We start from the raw sequence: 20,004 nt of genomic DNA on the forward strand, positions 1-20,004 counted from the left end.
AAACGGCCTGGTAAGCCAAGGAAGACCCCTACAGTGGGTGACTGAAAATAACCATAACCATTACCATAATTAAGAAAAATCCTGAAAAAACTGTCTGACAGATCAGGAAGACTTTGGAGGAAGTAGGTATGAATGTGACTACCATCCGCAGAATAGGACATCAGCAGAACTACAGAGGTTACACTGTAAGGTGCAAACCACTAGTTGGCCTCAAAAGGATGGTCAGGTTACAGTTTGCTAACAAGTACCTAAACAAGCCTGCAGAGTTCTGGAAAAATGCCTGGTAAGGCCAATGCCTGGTAAGGCCAATATTATCATGTACCAGAGTGATTTCAAGAGGAAAGTATGGAGAAAAAAGTGTGAAACATGGTGGCGGGGGTGTTATGGCTTTGGCATGCATGGCTGCCACTAGAACTGGCTAACTTGTCTTAACTTCTGACAGCAGTAGCCAAATGAATTCTGAAGTCTACAGAATCATCTTGCCTGCTCCAGTACAAGCAAATGCCTCCAAACTCATGAGACAGCGCTAGGGCAAAGGGGCAGGGTTTTTGCCCTCCTTCGTCCCCCCTTGTGCACGTCTTTGTGTATGTAAGGGACAAATGCCTGTGCCCTAGTTACCTGAGTAGGCTGACAGCAGTCAGGTGTATCTAGGCCATAACACGATGTGTCCTGCCTCAGCCCTACCTCAGCCCTGCCTCAGCCCTACCTCAGAGCTAAGGAGAGAACTAGGCCAGCATCCATTTGCTCTCATAACATTTGCTCACATACAATGTCAAAGAGGCTATTTTGATTAACTTTATCATGCACAGTTGCCAAAATGCTTGTTTGTAAGTGGACCATTTGTTTCTAAAGTTTGTTGTAGACTATTATTGCCATTATTATTGGCGTCACTCTTCTCACTTAGGACCAATATTACGTAAAGTACACAGTTTTCTTTTCAACACGCAGGTGTGTGTACGTGTGCTTGTGTACGTGTGCGTGCATTCATGTGAGGACAACCGGTGTAGAGAATGCATGAGTCAGTCTCTGGTTATGATCTCTCCTCATGGCCCTGTTCCATTCTACCTGAAGACTGTTACACACTTTATTTATACTATTGCTAGCTCTTCCTTCTATTTTAATCTCTCTCACTCCCCTCCACTACCTCTCCCTTCCTCCCTTCCCCTCCCCCCCTCTATGTAGTCTTTAAATAGATCTTTAATGTTTTTCTGTAGCTTAATGTGTTCTTTGTAGAGGCTAGCCTAATGCTGCATATTAACCCTCCAGCATGGTCCACTACTTTTACCAAGACTTTTTTTCCAGCTCAGTGGCTTTGTTGATCCAGTGGGAGCAAGGGACATGGAGGTGCGGGGGGGGGCAGAGTAATGATGATGATGATGTTGCTTCTCTCTGGTCTACAAACAGCCTTAACTGCTCTCGCTGAGGTCTGATGTGGCCGCTGACCTGGTTTCTGAGAGCTGCCTTATGCTGACCTGCTCTGGGATTGAATGACCTCAGGAGAGGGTACCCCAGGTCAGGCTGTTCTTAAAGGGGAACAACTACAAATTTGGGAAATTTGTCAATGTGCCTTAAAGGCCCACGCCAGCCAGTTTTGAGAGGGTTATATTTGACTCTGGGTCACGGTGACTTTAGACAAAGGCTAGCCACGTCACACTTTCTGTCGTAGACTGAAGAGCCATCTCTTCAGGCTACATCTTGACTATCCCTCCCAAAGACCTCTTCGTCCCCACTACCCCCCTCTACAGCTTCTCTACTGTAAATAAAAAAATAAATAATAATTCTTCCTTCTTCTAGCATTGTGACTGCCAATGGCCCCTAGTCCTAGCATAGATTTGTTTTTCTTATGATGACTGATGTATAGATGTAAGTTGCTTTGGATAAAGGCATCTGCTAAATGTCTAAAATGTAAATGTAAACTTTGGAGCTCTATGCTGTATGAAATGTCATACGTCTACCCTAACCCTGACCCTGCTCTTGTTTTCACTCTGGCTCCACTCTCCGAGTTAGAGAGGTGCCCAGTTTGTTTACATTTACATTTATGGCGTTTGGCAGACGTCTTTATCCAAAGCGACTTACAACAAATACATTTGTTTAAGTAAGTGAATCATCTATCCATCAGTCATCATAAGATAAAGTAATCAATGCTCAGACCAGGGGCCATAGGCAGTCACAATGCTAGAGGAAGTTGATTTTTTATTAACAGGAGAGAAACTTGTACAGGGGGGTAGTGGGGGTGAAGAGTATTTTAGGAGGGACCGTTTGTGCATGTTGACAGACAGTCCCCCACTGAGTCAGAGAAGTTAATAGACACATTTCCCAAATGTGCAGTTGTTCCCCTTTGCAGTGGACACTAGTCTGGGGGCGGGGCCACAGGGCACACAATAGCCTGGATTTCCTTGATCACAACGAAGAAGAATGAATCATGGACAATTTGTCGTAAGGTCACGACAAAGCCCTCCATGTTTAATTAATGAGCGAAAACGATAAATGATATGCTAATGCTGGAATAGGAGTTGTGAATCACAGTGAATTAGTTGTATGACGGCTAATGAAATTAGAGAGAATGCTGAAAACCAGTGTGATGATGGCACCAAAGGATGTGGCATACAGCATGCATTACCATGGTAACCTCAGAAGTTTTTGTTGCATGCAGATCGTATTGCTTTGTGGCACCAGCAGCACTGCGTAAAGAGTATGGGAGTCTCTTTGCAACTGTGCCGAATGATCCACTGAAAGATAGAGTGCTCTCTGTGCTCTTCTTCCTCTCTGTCTTGACAACGTTCCTCCTGTAGATTCACTCTATAGTATGTTGTTGAGGAAGCGGGGTGCATCATTTTAACATCCACTCTTCCAAACTGGACGTGAGTCTAGATTTTATTTTGTGCAGTTTTACTGGGTCTTGTTCAATTTAACTAATTAGGTGCTTACGCACGCATGAACACACACAAACGCAGCCCAAAAACATGATTAATATAGGCACAGCCAATCCAGTCTCTCTTGTGCTTTTTTGTGTAGGATTAGATGTAAACTGGCCTAGCTGTGAGCCATGTAGAATGAGCAGTGCATTCAGAGAGTGTGTGTGTGTGTGTGTGTGTGTGTGCGTGTGCATGTGTGCGTGTGTGCACGCTGACGTGGCACATCAGTCTGCCAACGGAGAGGAACTCTGCTTCTGCTTACCGTAAGCAAGACTAGGTGTGTGTGTGTGTGTGTGTGCCGATGTGGCACATCAGTCTGCCAGCGGAGAGAAACTCTGCCTCTGCCTACCGTAAGCAAGACTATAATGACAGGTTACCTAAGAGAGAGGCAGAATGAGGTTGGCTAATATATAGACCTCATAGATAACCAAAAAGGTATAAAGGAATACGGTGTTTGTGCAGTGGCAGCTGCACACTTGGTCCTGCTGAGTCTAGGCTCACCCAAAAAGTTAGCATTTTCGTGGTTGAAATTAGGTCTTAAGTTGACTTGGAATGACACCGTCTGACCAATGCTTACCTATAGCTCAGGGGCGTCCCAATGCCGAAAACTAAAGACAATAAATGTAGACACTCTCACTCCCCTTGATAAAAGGAGCGTGGTATAAGCCTGGCTAATATCATCTTTTAGCATGTTGGTGGTGGTCACGTTTAATACATAGAGGATGTTATAAATAGGGAGACTATAGAAAAGGATGATTAATAAGAGAGAGAATCATTGAACCTGTGTTAACACTGTAGGTCTACTCAATGTGAATCTTGAGTCTGCTCTCTCAAATGACTGTAAATAGAATAGACACATTGAAGTCTGACGTCACCCAATTCATTTCAATAGTAGTAGCTCGTGTTACTAATCCACCAACAAAATGCCTACTTCCTTGTCGCCATTTTGGTCTGTCTGGCATGTTGCATCCTTCTGGATCCTTCAACACACCAAAGTCTAGCATGGTTCTGAAGTTTCCATGCTGGTTCTCAGTGCCTCGCTCGTGCTGATACAATCCTGTTCCCACACCACCCCCCTCATCCATATGACATCAGTGCTCTATAGAGGTAAGAGAAATGCTTCTATTGTCCGATCTGGGCTATAAAAAAATATTACGATGGCCAAGGCATGAATTTCTATATTTTAAGAAGTTGTAGAACATCAAAGTCACACTGGAATCAACCAAATTTGGCCAGGAACAATACAGACTCTGCCATTGGAATTACATTGGGAATTGTCATTTTGGGCAGAACTTAAAGTGGGAACTACAAAGGTACCTGTGACATGCCTGCCAGATGGTCGATTGACCCCCTGGCTCCCTCTAAGTGAAATATGCGCCCACATGGCACTACAGGGCACCAGAGTGTGACCATTTGACTTTGCTGTACTTTAAAATACTTGTAAAACTGTCTACATAACAAACAAAGAATGCAACATGGTTTGATATTCATTCAGCCCTCTCGCTGAAACGTTGTTCTAACAGCCTATGAGTCAAATGAGGCATTCAATTGTTTACTAGACCTCAGCCAAAACATTTCCCTTCACAAGTCACGTTTAGAATCGCTGCTATTCCAAAAGTATTCTCTGGTAGTTTTCGCCTGCTGAATTGAATGCCATAGGCCTACATGAAAACAAGTATTATCTGCCGATAAAGTATTTGCTACATTAATATTGTGAAAGGAAAAATACTGTTCGACCAATCTCGCGCTGCAAGTTAAGCTTTCCATCGCTAACAGAGCAGTGTCAAAGAGAAACAGTGTCTGTCTACTCTTCTCAAACGAGGAACTAAAATGATAAGGCCTATATTATGATACCCAATACATATTTAAAAACTGTAATGATACGGAATAAAGCACTGCCATTCACAATCACCCGCCACTGTGCAGGATTTACGAGATTTACCCGCTACAAGGAAAATGCATTTAGCGCTTGACCGGTGTTAATTTCGGACCCTGCAAGTTGTGTGGCAATACAAGGATATTGTATCTCGGGTGCGCATGTACACAGAGTGGAGGCTTTCACCAAAGCGGCACAGGCACAAAATGTCCAGTAAGAAAATATATTTAGCATTTCTCCCATGAGATCTCCTGATCTCCTGTTGTGGCTCGACAAGCGAGCTGCTGTTTAAAAATGAAAATGACTCCCAAACCATCAACCCAAATTATGATTCTGAATTTTTGCGATAACGATCCTGTATAGAATAATTAACATTTGCGTTGATTACATTGTCATTTCTGATGAGAGGTCTTTGATATAGTCTAACATGTATAAGCTATAATGTCGGTCTGGAATAGGCTCAATCAACCCAATTGATATATTAATATATATAAGAATCATTTTTGGCCCGCCCAAGAATTTGTCCGGCCCAGCCGGTATTAGAATCCTGGCGCCACGACTGCGTCTGCGAGGTAACGTTGTATCTGAGACAGAGAATGGTGAGATAGGGGAGAGACCAAAAACAACCAAACAAATGTCATGTTTACAGGTCACGAAACAAAGACCTATTGGAAGAGAGAGAGAGAGTTCATGAAATAAAAAGAGTAGTAGTTAGAAATATAAGCAGGGGAGAGAAGTGGACTATCTGGAGAGGACAGTAGGTAGGTAGACTTGGGAAACCTGATTACTGAGCTATTTCCCCCCTCTATATTAGTCTGGGGAACACAATCATTGAGGACACGGATGCTAAAATAAACTGGCACAACCGCACAGGGGGGAAATCAATGGCTTCCATTGGCTGATGCTGAGCCGCCCAATAGAGCACACACACTGTAGATGCACAAGCCCCTGATCTGTGCCCTCTGTCGATTCTCTCTGAGATTCAAACAGTTCAAGTTCATTCTAATGGTATCAGTAAGTTTAGTCTTCGGTTTATAGAAAAAGAAGTCTGATCCAAGCCTCAGTGGTTGCTTTCATTTTCCTTCTAAGTCGCTTATTTTGTGTCATCATAAAAGCTCTCCGACATGGATATGGGTATTGCACTGCTTTTGCGGATGCAAGATCTAAAAAAGCACTAAGGACAATTTATACAGTTGAACGGCGGAGACTCAAATAAGGCATGTTCATATGACAGTCAACTGCCATGGAGTGGCGTCAAATATAGAGTGTCTATCTGTGAAGCATGTTGCCACATTCTTTGTTCATCCCGACATCCTTATTCTCCAAGGATCAGTGGAAAAATGCATACTCAAAATACTCCAGCTCATTGAGACAATGGACCCTTCTAGTGCTCATGAGTATTCATGAGAAGCCTTGCTTAGAGAGCCGGCAATTTTACTGCATAAGGACTCTAGTGTGCAAGGAGAAAATGATGATGGCTGCTTAATGATGATAGTAATTTAAGTAAACAGATTTGTCAAATGTAGTCTTTAGTGTTGTGTAGAGGGATCTCTCCCAAGTCTTTGGAACATTCAGGATATTGTTGACTCGCATTAATGTGAATGGTTTATGTTTTGTCACTGGGATAACATTCTGTCAATATTGTTTTTTTCAGTCCTTGGATTAAGTATGAATTCTTAAAATGAAAGTAATATGTATTTACGTCATGGTTTAGAAATATGTAGTTGAAGGTTGAAGGTATTCATTACTTAGTTGCTAATTTCATTATACCTTGTGTAATGATTGTTCCTAGATCTACTGGGTAAAGGAGAGAGGAGGACAAGTGTGGTATACTGATGAATGAAAACAATAATATTGCAAGGAGTCATTATTTCAGCTTGTTTCATGCAGACCGTGGCACGCGTGGTACAGACATGTTTGCTCCTCCTGCAATGAGCAAGAGTTCAAAGGAACATGTGAGGCTGCTTTGTCTCCCAATGAGAGCAGCCCAGTCAATAAAGATCAAAGCCAAACCAAGGCCAGCCTCAAGATAGCTTACAAGCCAAGTTAAAACATTGAGCCCTCATGAAAAATGCACCACAAGCAAAGCTGTCACAGATCGGGGTTGAACATGCTCTCTTGCATCAAGCTCTCCTGTCCCAGTTCAGGTGTTCGTCATCATCAAAGACCATAGTGTCCCTGTAGGACGAGCTCTAATACAAAAGTCTATGAAATATGGTCCACTACTATGACATATTTAGTAAGTATGTGGGCAAAATAGTGACGGTCTTTATGCAATGTTTTTTATACGTCAGCCCTTGCAGTGATATGATCCTGTGTTTACTGTGATCAATCTCATGTGCTCATGCATGCAGAGACATATTCTCAAAGCAAAGAGCGAAAGCTCGATAATGGGCTGTTTTTGATCTTGGGGCAATCAATTGGTGCCAATGGTGCACTGGGTGCAGTCACTGTGTGATTTCATTATTGATTTACGGTTACAAATTATACATATGTGTGTGTGTGTGTGTGTGTGTGTGTGTATATATATATATATATATATATATATATATATATATATATATATATATATATATATATATATATATATATATATATATATATATATATATATATATGATGCTGTTGTTTTTCGTATAACAGCATTTTACATGAAGAGAACACTGGCTCTCATGCCAGCTATTGAAATCACCTGCCAATTAGTCACCCACTGTGAAATTTATTTCAATAACACTCACTGAAATTAACATTAACTCAATTAAAAGACTCATGTATCCATTACAACATCAAAGATAAGATGCATTGCAACTGTAAAGTAGGGGACTGAAGTGCAAACTAACTGCAAACAACATGGTGGAATTTGACTGTATCTTACTGTACATTGCAGTCTAAGATTGAATTACAACACAAACATCATACATCAAGTATGATAACATTAATAGCGCCACCAGACACCATACTACATCCACAGTTTAGTGGTATTACTGTACAGTATATGCCCTAGTACACAATTGCTCTCTCTGTGTTCAGTTGTAGCTTCTGGATCAATTTGCTCCACTGACATCCAAGGTATTGAGTTGCCCTCTCTTAGGATAGTACTCTGGTTTCTCTGCAGTCCTTGAGAAGGTCTCACACATCATGGTCAATACATCCATTTTAGATAGCGTAGAGGACAGTATCACCAGCCTAGTTTATTGATTATGATGTGACACTCCCCCACCTAGATATTAATGTTGGAGACCCCTGGGTAATCAAATAACGGCCACATAATGTCTTTGGTTGGTGTCCTATGATTAACAAAGGAACACATAAATTCCTGGCTAATCTCCAAGTCTTCCTGTGGTTTTGTTTTCAAGCCATTTGAGGGCCACTTAACTCATTTCGTGCCGAGGGTGAATAAAGTTGGCCAAATTGTCAACATTCTTAAGTTCCAAGGGTGACTTTATTCACCAAAAATGTATAAATGATGACGATTCATTTTGTAGCCAATCAAAGTATTGTTGCTAGGTAAATACCACATAAAACACTTTAGATGGTCAGTGTTCCAGAATTCTTTGGCAGTTAGTGAGTCTTGTCCCATAGAACTATCAGGGTAACAGGTGACATATTCAGATTTCATTACGTTTAACTAAGCTTCATGCTACACTGTTGAAGTGATGATTCAATTAAAAACATCTCCCAGCCTATGTATCCTTCCCTATTCCTTATACAGTATCCCTACAGTATTAGGCTGTTACAAAGTATTACTAGGGCCAAGTCACTGTTCATTGTTAACTAAATCCTCCCAAGATGGAAACATTCCTTACAAACATGACACTGCATTAACTCTGAACATCCAAACTCTTGACATGTGTTTCGCTTTATCATGCTTGAGCTAGCTGAACTGCAGGTTCTTGTATATGAGCTGAACTCAACAATTCAGCAGCATCTGCGTTCCTGACAAACCCCCTTCACCCAACGCTCTTTGTGCTGGGAGCAGTGACTCTGATGGTGATTAATAAAGAACGGGTCATGAAAATTACATCATCTCTGTATTCATAATTAATGCCTCCAAGCAAAATTTGTCATTTTCGTACATTTGACACTTTTTCTTGAGACGCTTTACATGGTCTGTCTCACACCCCAATGTGTTTGTGCCCCAGATGTTTGCTACATCTTGACCACTTTTTTGTTGTATTGACATTCATAACTCCTATCTATCATTACAGTAATGTTCCCAGTTAGCTTACCCTTAAGAACTAACATGGTTTTTTTTATTCACAGTCCCCCCTGCTTCTTTCATTTTGCTGGAACCTGCTGGCTGTGAAAGCTAGCATTAGCATGGTGATGTGGTTAGAAAGAACACTGAAGGTGATGTGTGTTTCCAGACCCAAAACTGCTGCTTTCAATGATGTCTTGGGTAATATTAGGCAGGTCATGATCTGATGAGATAATCATTCGGGGTCCTGAGGGTCCCCTCCTTGTTTCACCTTATATCAATCCCCCCACCCACCACTGTACTATGCGCTTAGCATATGTACAGTACTTAGACCAGCGTGTTGACTGCAATAGTACTGTAGCTCAATATCAGATTTGTCTCTTCATCCCCAGATGGTGGGGAGGTTGGGGTTATACTATGGGAGAGGACCTTAGAGCAGAGCTACAGTACAGTGTGGTTCACTGTCACCCCAGGCACTTGTATCATTGCCAGAGGTGCTCTGAGGGCTGTGTATCCCAGTCCCTGAGCAGCTACTGTCATTTGTTAGAACAAGCCATAGGGAGGGATAGATCTCCCCCGTGCTCCAACCCACCTCTCACACCCCCCATCAGGCCTGCAGTAGAGCTGTCACTCAAAGTCTTATCTTACGCTAAGCTCCCTCTCCCCAGAGCAGCCATCAAATATTGTCAAACGGATGTGTGTAGTGGAATGGCGTTTCAGACGAACTGAGAATGATAAAAAAAAATATATATATCAAAATGGATAAAGAATCACAATCTGCTTTGCTGTTATCTTGTGTTCAAAGAGTTGAGATGCTCACACACACACACACACACACACACCCCAGCCCCTATGCTTTGGGCTCTGGGCCAACATGAGCACCCCCACAGGAGCCAATCACCCAGAAGAACCCCACAAGGGAGCCTGCTCAGCACTTCCTCCTGGTGCATCAGCTATCAGCCTTCATTGTGGATGTCACCAGGGGCTGTCCCCCCCCACCCCACCCCACCCCACTTTGCACGTGCCTGGATGTCTTCATCCTGCTACATCACCAGCTCTGGAATCTCAAATTCACGATGCCGTGATTTGACAGTATCAACTGAACCTCCTTTGCGCAGGCTGCAGTTGAGCACCACCCAGACCAAATTAGCTGATGCTTCTATCTACCCATTCTCCACAGTTTGCATAGTGACATACACTCATTGAGCCCTTTATTAGGAACACCTGTACACCTTCTCATAGTGGAGGTGGTGTAATGGTGTGGGGAATGTTTTCTTGGCACACTTTGGGCCTGTTAATACCAATCAATCATCGCTTGAATGCCACAGCCTATTTGAGTATTGCTGCTGACCATGTGCATCCCTTCATGGCCACAATTTACCCATCTTCTAATGGCTACTTCCAGCATGATAATGCACCATGTCAAAAAGCAAATTCATGAACATGACAATGAGTTCAGTGTTCTTCAGTGGCCTTCCCAGTCACCGGATCTGAATCCAATAGAACACCTGTGGGATGTGATAGAACGAGAGATTTACAGCTTGAAAGTGCACCTGAAAAATCTGCAGGAATTGCGTGATGCAATCACGTCATCATCGACCAGAATCTCAAAGGAATGTTTCCAACATCTTGTGGAATCAATGCCACGAAGAATTGAGGCTGTTTTGAGAGCAAAGGGAGGCCCTACCCAGTATTAATATAGTGTTCCTAATAAAGTGTTCGGTGAGTGTATAGTGCCCTGCGTAACTGATGTACAGTCCAAACGTTTGGATTTGTAATCAGACAATTACTATGAAGTTAAAGTAGAGCTTTTCAGCTTTTATTTGATGGTATTTGTGTACATATTGGTTTCACCATTATAAAATTACAACACTTTTTAGTGTTCCTATATAGTATTATTAGTATTAGTATTTGGTCGACAATACTTTGCATGCAATAACTGCCTGAAGTCTGTGACCTCTAGTGATGCTCTTTCAGGCCTCTAATGCAGCCTTCTGATTAAAAAAATGATTTTCTGGTGTTTTATATGGTATTTGCACTCTGAGGTTGAAGTAACACTGTGAAATTGTGAAAAGAATGCTGACTGTCCGAACATGTGAGAGCAGTTTGAAAAGTGCTCCTTGAATTCAAGCTTGTTTTCCATGGGTGTGGTATTGGCCCCCCATCATAGCGTCAGCAGATGATCTGATTTTAATACACCAATGACAACCAAGTACACCAAGTCAATCAAATAAACCAATAGTATTGTTGTTTACGTTTTACATCCCTCCCATTTTAGCCAGCACTAGCAGTACGCACAGTGACTGCTCCAGACAACACTGTGTGATCTCATAACAGCAATCTGTGCTTTCCAGAGGAAATTGGAGATTTTCAAGAATGATCTCCAGGGAGAGCTTGTCCACTTCCGAAAAGTTTTGGAGCAAACCAAGGGAGAGAAATATATTCACAACCATGTTGATTTCATCCGAAAGCTGATGGATAACTTCAAGGCTTGCTTTGACGACGTCACTCTTGGAAGACAACTGCTGCTGTTCATCCAAAACCTCTTCTTGATCACAAATGTCCTCAGAGGGAGCAAAACAGATCTTCAGATGGGTAAATATTGCAACACTACAAATGGCACTACGCGTCCTGACCATGTTTGGCTCCACATACTGCTGTGAAGCAGCCTTCTCCACAATGAACATTATTAAAATCAAATCGCTCACCAGGCTCACGAATGAACACCTTCACCAATGTCTTAGGATTGCAATCAAATCATTCATGCCAAAGTTAGAAAATTGGCACAAGAGAGAAGGTGTCATTTCTTTCATGATGGAAGCGCATGGTACACAGTGACCTTCTGTACATTCAGACTTGTTGTCTATTTTACCTTCCTTTGTTCTCCAGAAAGTGTGCACTTCAGATTTATTTTGGGACATGCAAGGCCCAAAGTGACTTTTTCATGTACATTGGGCCACAGACTTTTTTTGCAAAAACCTTTACTGTGTAATTATTTTTCTTCTTCTGCAATGCTGTCACACGTGTGTACTTTATTTCTGTAATTTGGCAAATATATAATTCATTCATTATTTTTGTTGCACTCATCACTTACAGTTGTGGTCAGAAGTTTACATACACTTGTAAAGAACATGTATGTCATGGCAGTCTTGAGTTTCCAATCATTTCTACAACTCTTATTTTTCTGTGATGGATTGATTGGAGCACATACTTCTTTGTCACAAAAAACATTCATGAAGTTTGGTTCTTTTATGAATTTATTATGGGTCTTTTGAAAATGTGACAATCTGCTGGGTCAAAAATATACATACAGCACCTTGAATTATCAATTTTGGTGATGTAGAAAGTTGTGTCAATCAAATTTGCTTCGTGGCATGGCCTCTTAACTTCTTATGAGTGATTATGATTGACTACAGCTGGTGACTTATTTCAGCCCATTTAAATAGGGCTCGTTTGATACAGGAAATACCTAGGAAATTTTGTGACAGTACCTTTTATAAATTGTAATTGTGTATCCCTGATCGACAGCTTGATGTAAAAAAAGAAAAATACTCTGCTCTCTCGACTTCTACTCATCTTCACCCTGTTACATGAATAAGGCCACAAGTCAATACCCAGTCTACAGACAATTGTGGCCCAGATCTGGTCTTGTGGTGGCACATATGGCTGAGTGCTGGAAAATGCAAGTATTATATGTGCCAGACCTGGTCTGAATACGGGAGGCCAGCCCTGGGTGAGAGTTGCCATTTTGCTTATGGCCCAGCTCTGGGATGTGATATCTGGCCCTTATATGTTCCTGTAGTTATTGGGCCATTTTTGGTTGAAATGTGAGGGACCAGTACTGGGTGACAGTTGCGCCCAATTCCGATTCTACAAATGATCCCATTCTCATGAGTCAACATGAGAAGTCAACTTCATTCTTGAACTCCCCAAAAAGCCTGGATGATGCAGCACCCCCATTGTGAAGTCCATTCCGATTCTCATGCATGACAAGGAGAGATGCACTGATCCGCTACTGAGTATCAGACCAATATTGTCCTAAAATGCTGGATCGGGAATCAGAGACAGGGAATGTTATTTACTGATCCGATGACATGACGCAAACTGTTTCAATGTTTCAAGGATTCAATCAATCACTTGGATTTCATGCATGAAAAAATTAATTCTGTGAAAGCTAGAATGTCTCTCCTTGCACCTATGTTCCTCCCTCCTCTCCACTTACTTGACTAGCCCTAACCCTTACATGAGGAATGTTGATCCACTGCTGGACTAGCCCTAACCCTTACATGAGGAATGTTGATCCACTGCTGGACTAGCCCTAACCCTTACATGAGGAATGTTGATCCACTGCTGGACTAGCCCTAACCCTTACATGAGGAATGTTGATCCACTGCTGGACTAGCCCTAACCCTTACATGAGGAATGTTGATCCACTGCTGGACTAGCCCTAACCCTTACATGAGGAATGTTGATCCACTGCTGGACTAGCCCTAACCCTTACATGAGGAATGTTGATCCACTGCTGGACTAGCCCTAACCCTTACATGAGGAATGTTGATCCACTGCTGGACTAGCCCTAACCCTTACATGAGGAATGTTGATCCACTGCTGGACTAGCCCTAACCCTTACATGAGGAATGTTGATCCACTTACTTGACTAGCCCTAACCCTTACATGAGGAATGTTGATCCACTTACTTGACTAGCCCTAACCCTTACATGAGGAATGTTGATCCACTTACTTGACTAGCCCTAACCCTTACATGAGGAATGTTGATCCACTGCTGGACTAGCCCTAACCCTTACATGAGGAATGTTGATCCACTGCTGGACTAGCCCTAACCCTTACATGAGGAATGTTGATCCACTTACTTGACTAGCCCTAACCCTTACATGAGGAATGTTGATCCACTTACTTGACTAGCCCTAACCCTTACATGAGGAATGTTGATCCACTGCTGGACTAGCCCTAACCCTTACATGAGGAATGTTGATCCACTGCTGGACTAGCCCTAACCCTTACATGAGGAATGTTGATCCACTGCTGGACTAGCCCTAACCCTTACATGAGGAATGTTGATCCACTGCTGGACTAGCCCTAACCCTTACATGAGGAATGTTGATCCACTGCTGGACTAGCCCTAACCCTTACATGAGGAATGTTGATCCACTGCTGGACTAGCCCTAACCCTTACATGAGGAATGTTGATCCACTGCTGGACTAGCCCTAACCCTTACATGAGGAATGTTGATCCACTTACTTGACTAGCCCTAACCCTTACATGAGGAATGTTGATCCACTTACTTGACTAGCCCTAACCCTTACATGAGGAATGTTGATCCACTTACTTGACTAGCCCTAACCCTTACATGAGGAATGTTGATCCACTGCTGGACTAGCCCTAACCCTTACATGAGGAATGTTGATCCACTGCTGGACTAGCCCTAACCCTTACATGAGGAATGTTGATCCACTTACTTGACTAGCCCTAACCCTTACATGAGGAATGTTGATCCACTTACTTGACTAGCCCTAACCCTTACATGAGGAATGTTGATCCACTTACTTGACTAGCCCTAACCCTTACATGAGGAATGTTGATCCACTTAATTGACTAGCCCTAACCCTTACATGAGGAATGTTGATCCACTGCTGGACTAGCCCTAACCCTTACATGAGGAATGTTGATCCACTGCTGGACTAGCCCTAACCCTTACATGAGGAATGTTGATCCACTGCTGGACTAGCCCTAACCCTTACATGAGGAATGTTGATCCACTGCTGGACTAGCCCTAACCCTTACATGAGGAATGTTGATCCACTGCTGGACTAGCCCTAACCCTTACATGAGGAATGTTGATCCACTTACTTGACTAGCCCTAACCCTTACATGAGGAATGTTGATCCACTTACTTGACTAGCCCTAACCCTTACATGAGGAATGTTGATCCACTTACTTGACTAGCCCTAACCCTTACATGAGGAATGTTGATCCACTTACTTGACTAGCCCTAACCCTTACATGAGGAATGTTGATCCACTTACTTGACTAGCCCTAACCCTTACATGAGGAATGTTGATCCACTTACTTGACTAGCCCTAACCCTTACATGAGGAATGTTGATCCACTGCTGGACTAGCCCTAACCCTTACATGAGGAATGTTGATCCACTGCTGGACTAGCCCTAACCCTTACATGAGGAATGTTGATCCACTGCTGGACTAGCCCTAACCCTTACATGAGGAATGTTGATCCACTGCTGGACTAGCCCTAACCCTTACATGAGGAATGTTGATCCACTGCTGGACGAGCCCTAACCCTTACATGAGGAATGTTGATCCACTTACTTGACTAGCCCTAACCCTTACATGAGGAATGTTGATCCACTTACTTGACTAGCCCTAACCCTTACATGAGGAATGTTGATCCACTTACTTGACTAGCCCTAACCCTTACATGAGGAATGTTGATCCACTTACTTGACTAGCCCTAACCCTTACATGAGGAATGTTGATCCACTTACTTGACTAGCCCTAACCCTTACATGAGGAATGTTGATCCACTTACTTGACTAGCCCTAACCCTTACATGAGGAATGTTGATCCACTTACTTGACTAGCCCTAACCCTTACATGAGGAATGTTGATCCACTGCTGGACTAGCCCTAACCCTTACATGAGGAATGTTGATCCACTGCTGGACTAGCCCTAACCCTTACATGAGGAATGTTGATCCACTTACTTGACTAGCCCTAACCCTTACATGAGGAATGTTGATCCACTGCTGGACTAGCCCTAACCCTTACATGAGGAATGTTGATCCACTGCTGGACTAGCCCTAACCCTTACATGAGGAATGTTGATCCACTGCTGGACTAGCCCTAACCCTTACATGAGGAATGTTGATCCACTGCTGGGAACAATAAAGCAATATTAAGTCCTAGGCAAAGAGAAGATGAATCATACATTCTTTGATATACAGTATCTTGAAATAGATAAAACTGGTGGTTTGGGTTTTCAAAGCACCTGTGAAATTGTCTCACACAATCCCAAGTCACATCCCAACCTAACTGAGCCAAGTGTTTAGAAATACACAGATCATTTAGGAAAATCTACTCTTCTCATCTGGTTTAGAAGAGTTTGATTGTAGAACACTGACTCATCAAAACCAGATGAGATGAGAAACATACAAACCATCTGAAGAAATCTAGACTCATCTCATTTGGTTTTGATGAGTGTCAGTGTGGCAAGTAAAAAAAAAAAAAAGACAAGTTCTGAGCCAATCAACTTGAGTCTAGATATCATCAGACAGACCGTCTGTGTCCCAGGCTAAGACGTTACTAAATTACTGGACTGATACAACAACATCTATGCTTATTTATTTGGGATGAAATTGGATAAGAATACAAACTGGTAGCACATCAGCTTCCTTTGACTTCCTCCATTTATAGAAGACACCAAATTAGACTCAGGTGTGGCCAATTAAGACACAACACACCTGATGCCCCTCCACTCATTAAGGCAGTGTAAGGTCAGTGTGATTTGGTTTGAGTTCTTTTGGTGGGTATTCTTTGGCAGGAGACTGAAAGCTAGGATAGGTCTGGCCTTTACATGGCAAAGATAATGCTTAGGAATGGCAGCCAGAGCGGCCCACTTCTGGCCCAGGGAACAAAGTTGTACTTGGGACACATCCAGATGCTGGCTTGAGCATCAAATGAGCATTACATCCAATGACACCCAAAAAGGAGGACATCATAATTCTGGGTATCATGCACATCTCATCCATTCCTCACGACATAGCAAACTATGCAAACACATTCATTGATGACGTGGGGACAAAATTGCAAGGTTAGTTGGTCAGGGTTGACTGTCGAAAGAATGACTGATCCGTGAAATAAACACTTTATCCTGAAAGAGGAGAAAGATACCTTTCAGCAGAAGCACGTTTGTACTGGTGAAATGTATTTAACTGGACTGAATTACACATACTTCATCCCAGCAGGGAATTTTTTCAGTCATCATGGTCAAAGAGTAAACTACAGTAGGTATCCGGCGATAGAACCTGAATGCTTGTCTGGGAGCTGTGGGTCTACAACATGAAAGGCAAGCCGCCTCCCCCATAATTCAGCTCTCAGCATGACTGTGAGCTAGTGAGGCGTATGGAGCGAGTGGGGCCCTCTGATGCTGAATGGATGGCTACAGGAAGCAGCGCGTCCCTTCTAATTACCCACACTGCATGGAACAAGGCCAGGTCTTCTGACACTTTTGTGTCAAAATAGTGACTCAATTTACAGGGCTTCCAGGTGCCAGTTGCGTATGTTTCCACGGCCATTACTCGGTGAGCCATTCTTCTGAGTAGCTCCCGGTATCTAGGTAGATCGGTGGGCACAGTAGCTGGGTGTATGCTCGGTAACATTTTACTTAGAGCATACAGTTGTATGTATTCATAGTGCATTATAAAACTTGTTATATGTATATATGACTGCATTGTAATCCTATATAATTTCCTTATTATCCTGAGCTATTATCAGCCATTTTCCAGTTGAAAATAAAGTCTTATAGACATAACATGTTATGATGCATTATAAAGACACATTATAGGTCATCACGTACACCTATAATGAGTTATAATGCGTTGTGTGGGCATAGGTCAACACACAGGGTCCTAAACCCTGCTAAAATAAGACACACAAATAACTTCATCTTGTAGTATACACAGTGCCCTCTGTAAGTGATGGGACAGTGAAGCATTTTTTTCTTTTACACTCCAAAAGTTTGAATTTTAGGTCAAACAGTTACTATGAGGTTAAAGTATACATTCTCATCTTTTATTTGATGGTATTTTTTGTACTGTTGGTTTCTCCATTCAAGGTATTTCAAGGTACCAAAAGCAATGGGACAATTTGCTTGACGGGTTATTCTGGTTAGTCAGGTGTTGAGCCAAAAGAAGAAAAAATGCTTCTCTGCCTCATTTACTTATGGAGGGCATTGTATAATATAATATATTCAATTTTTATACAGTACGCGATGAGTGAAGTAGTGTTTCCCAGTCGAATCTTCTCCTCCACTGTTCCTCCTACTCCTCTGTGGTACAGTCTGAGCTCTGCCATATGACAGGATTAGCAATGTACATAATGTTGAGCCGAAGAATCCACTCAGGATTAGCTTCTTTCAAGCAAGACGTGTGAAACAAACCAGGTCTGGTTTATCTTCCCAGACACGACCCATGGTGTACCCAGGTTCCATGTATGCCGCCGCAGCAGCAGATATAAGTTAATAAGGTAGCATCTGCCCAGGGGAGGGTTGTTGACCCCACTGTTTCTGTAGGCTGGCTCTGATCCGTGTGTTGGAAGAGTCAGAGGAAGTTTGAAAGAGGAGCCTGGAGTGAGTCAGTGGCATGCTTGCTGTGCCACCACTGGGGGGGGGGGGTATAAATCATTCATTAGCAGTGTGAAGCTTATTATTTTTCAGTAGAACATAATACATTATGTTCTCCTGAAAAGCCTGAAGCAAGGCATACCAAGTTGTCATTATAGGTTGATGATTGTCTCACATATTTATTCATTTATTTTATTTTATTTTTTACCATAAAACCAGCAACACAATGAACCCTTTTTGTCTCCTGTCATTCTGTGTCAGTGACAGATTTTCTCTCTCTCTCTTTGCAGTGAACTTTGACCATTTCCAAATCCTCCGGGCCATTGGGAAGGGGAGTTTCGGAAAGGTAAGGTATCCAGATCTCTTCTGCTCTATGTACAGTACGCTTTGTCTGTGTTACAACCACGGATGTGTGAGCAATGCAGTCGGCTGCTGCGCTTCTTGGGACCGTGTGGGTAATTCCATGGCACTAATTACCCTACATACTCATTATATCTTACGAGGAAACAGAGACGGCTTGGTGAAGTGGGCCTTAAGTAATTACATTATAATTCCGATTAATCTTAACCGTAGTGTTTAATTAATTCAACTGTGGCTGCTTTTAGTTTTAGTTTTTTTCTTTTTTTTTTCTTTTTATGTCACCTGGGATGTGAGTACTTGTGAGTCTTACTCATAATTACAGAAAGGCATAATAGCTCAGTTTGTCATTTTGCGCCATGCTCAATAACGAAACTCAATCTGTGTGTGTGGGGGGGGGGGGGTGGAGGGTGTGTGGGTGGTGAGACCAAATACCACAACTCCCTGAATCCTGTCTCAACTCTCAAATGACATTGTCATTGGATTGCACTTATGTTAGCACAACAGTACTTGTAATTAGAGCTTTCCATTTGCTGTATGAAGAATTCATGTTTATGGAATATGGGTATCCAGACCTAGTTATGATTCCATTGCATTGCCTGAATGTCAAATGATGACTCCGATTGTGCTGTGAAGATTGTAAAAGCTTATCTGTGGTATGCTGATATGTCATGACTAATATTTGTTCATCATTATACATCTGTCTATGCAAGTCTTTGCAAATTTTTGACTTTGCTCTTTTCAAAACGGCAATCTTTTGGAAAATAAGTGCCTCTTTTATGAGGCAAGTCAGCCCCGGTTGCAGAATACATTACCATCTGAATTTATGTTAATTTTACTTATTGCTTCGTTCCTCCAAGCTGCTGTCACTTCCCTTATGATGTTAGAGGGAGCCTGCAGTGAGCTATGAAATCCTCAGAAACTGGCCGTATTTATAAGACATATTGAGTCATGAGACACCAATGGACAATTAAAGTAAGAGACACTGATGTGGATATGGAAAGCCAGAGGGAGAGCACATGCATGCATGCACACAGACATGCGCACGCATAGTTATGATCAAGGAATTGGCCTTCAACTAGCCTTGTTCCCAAGGCTTGCAAACGTATATGTTGTAAGTCTTCTAAGTTGGTAAATGGGTCTTAGTGAATGGTTTTAGCTTTAAAATAGCCTTCATGAGATATTTGCAGTCAGTAAACTTTGCTGTATAGTTCCACTCATAGAAAGACATAATTTGTGTGAGTGTGTGGTATTTCCTGCATGCGTCTGTGTCTGTGACA

At 42.3% G+C, this 20,004-nt stretch overlaps 1 protein-coding gene across 1 annotated transcript in view; it reads left to right on the forward strand.

Annotated features, from left to right (window-relative positions):
- stk32c (serine/threonine kinase 32C) overlaps positions 1 to 20,004 on the forward strand; it is a gene marked incomplete at its 3' end in the record, with an annotated part of 55,685 nt that overhangs the window by 6,567 nt on the left and 29,114 nt on the right. Inside the window, exon 2 of the mRNA XM_083694522.1 lies at positions 18,658 to 18,713. Coding sequence (XP_083550648.1) covers positions 18,658 to 18,713 — 56 coding nt within the window. The remainder of the gene's footprint in view (positions 1 to 18,657; positions 18,714 to 20,004) is intronic.

Source organism: Argentina silus (assembly GCF_951799395.1).
Source record: "Argentina silus genome assembly, chromosome: X".
Classification (NCBI taxonomy): Eukaryota; Metazoa; Chordata; class Actinopteri; order Argentiniformes; family Argentinidae; genus Argentina; species Argentina silus.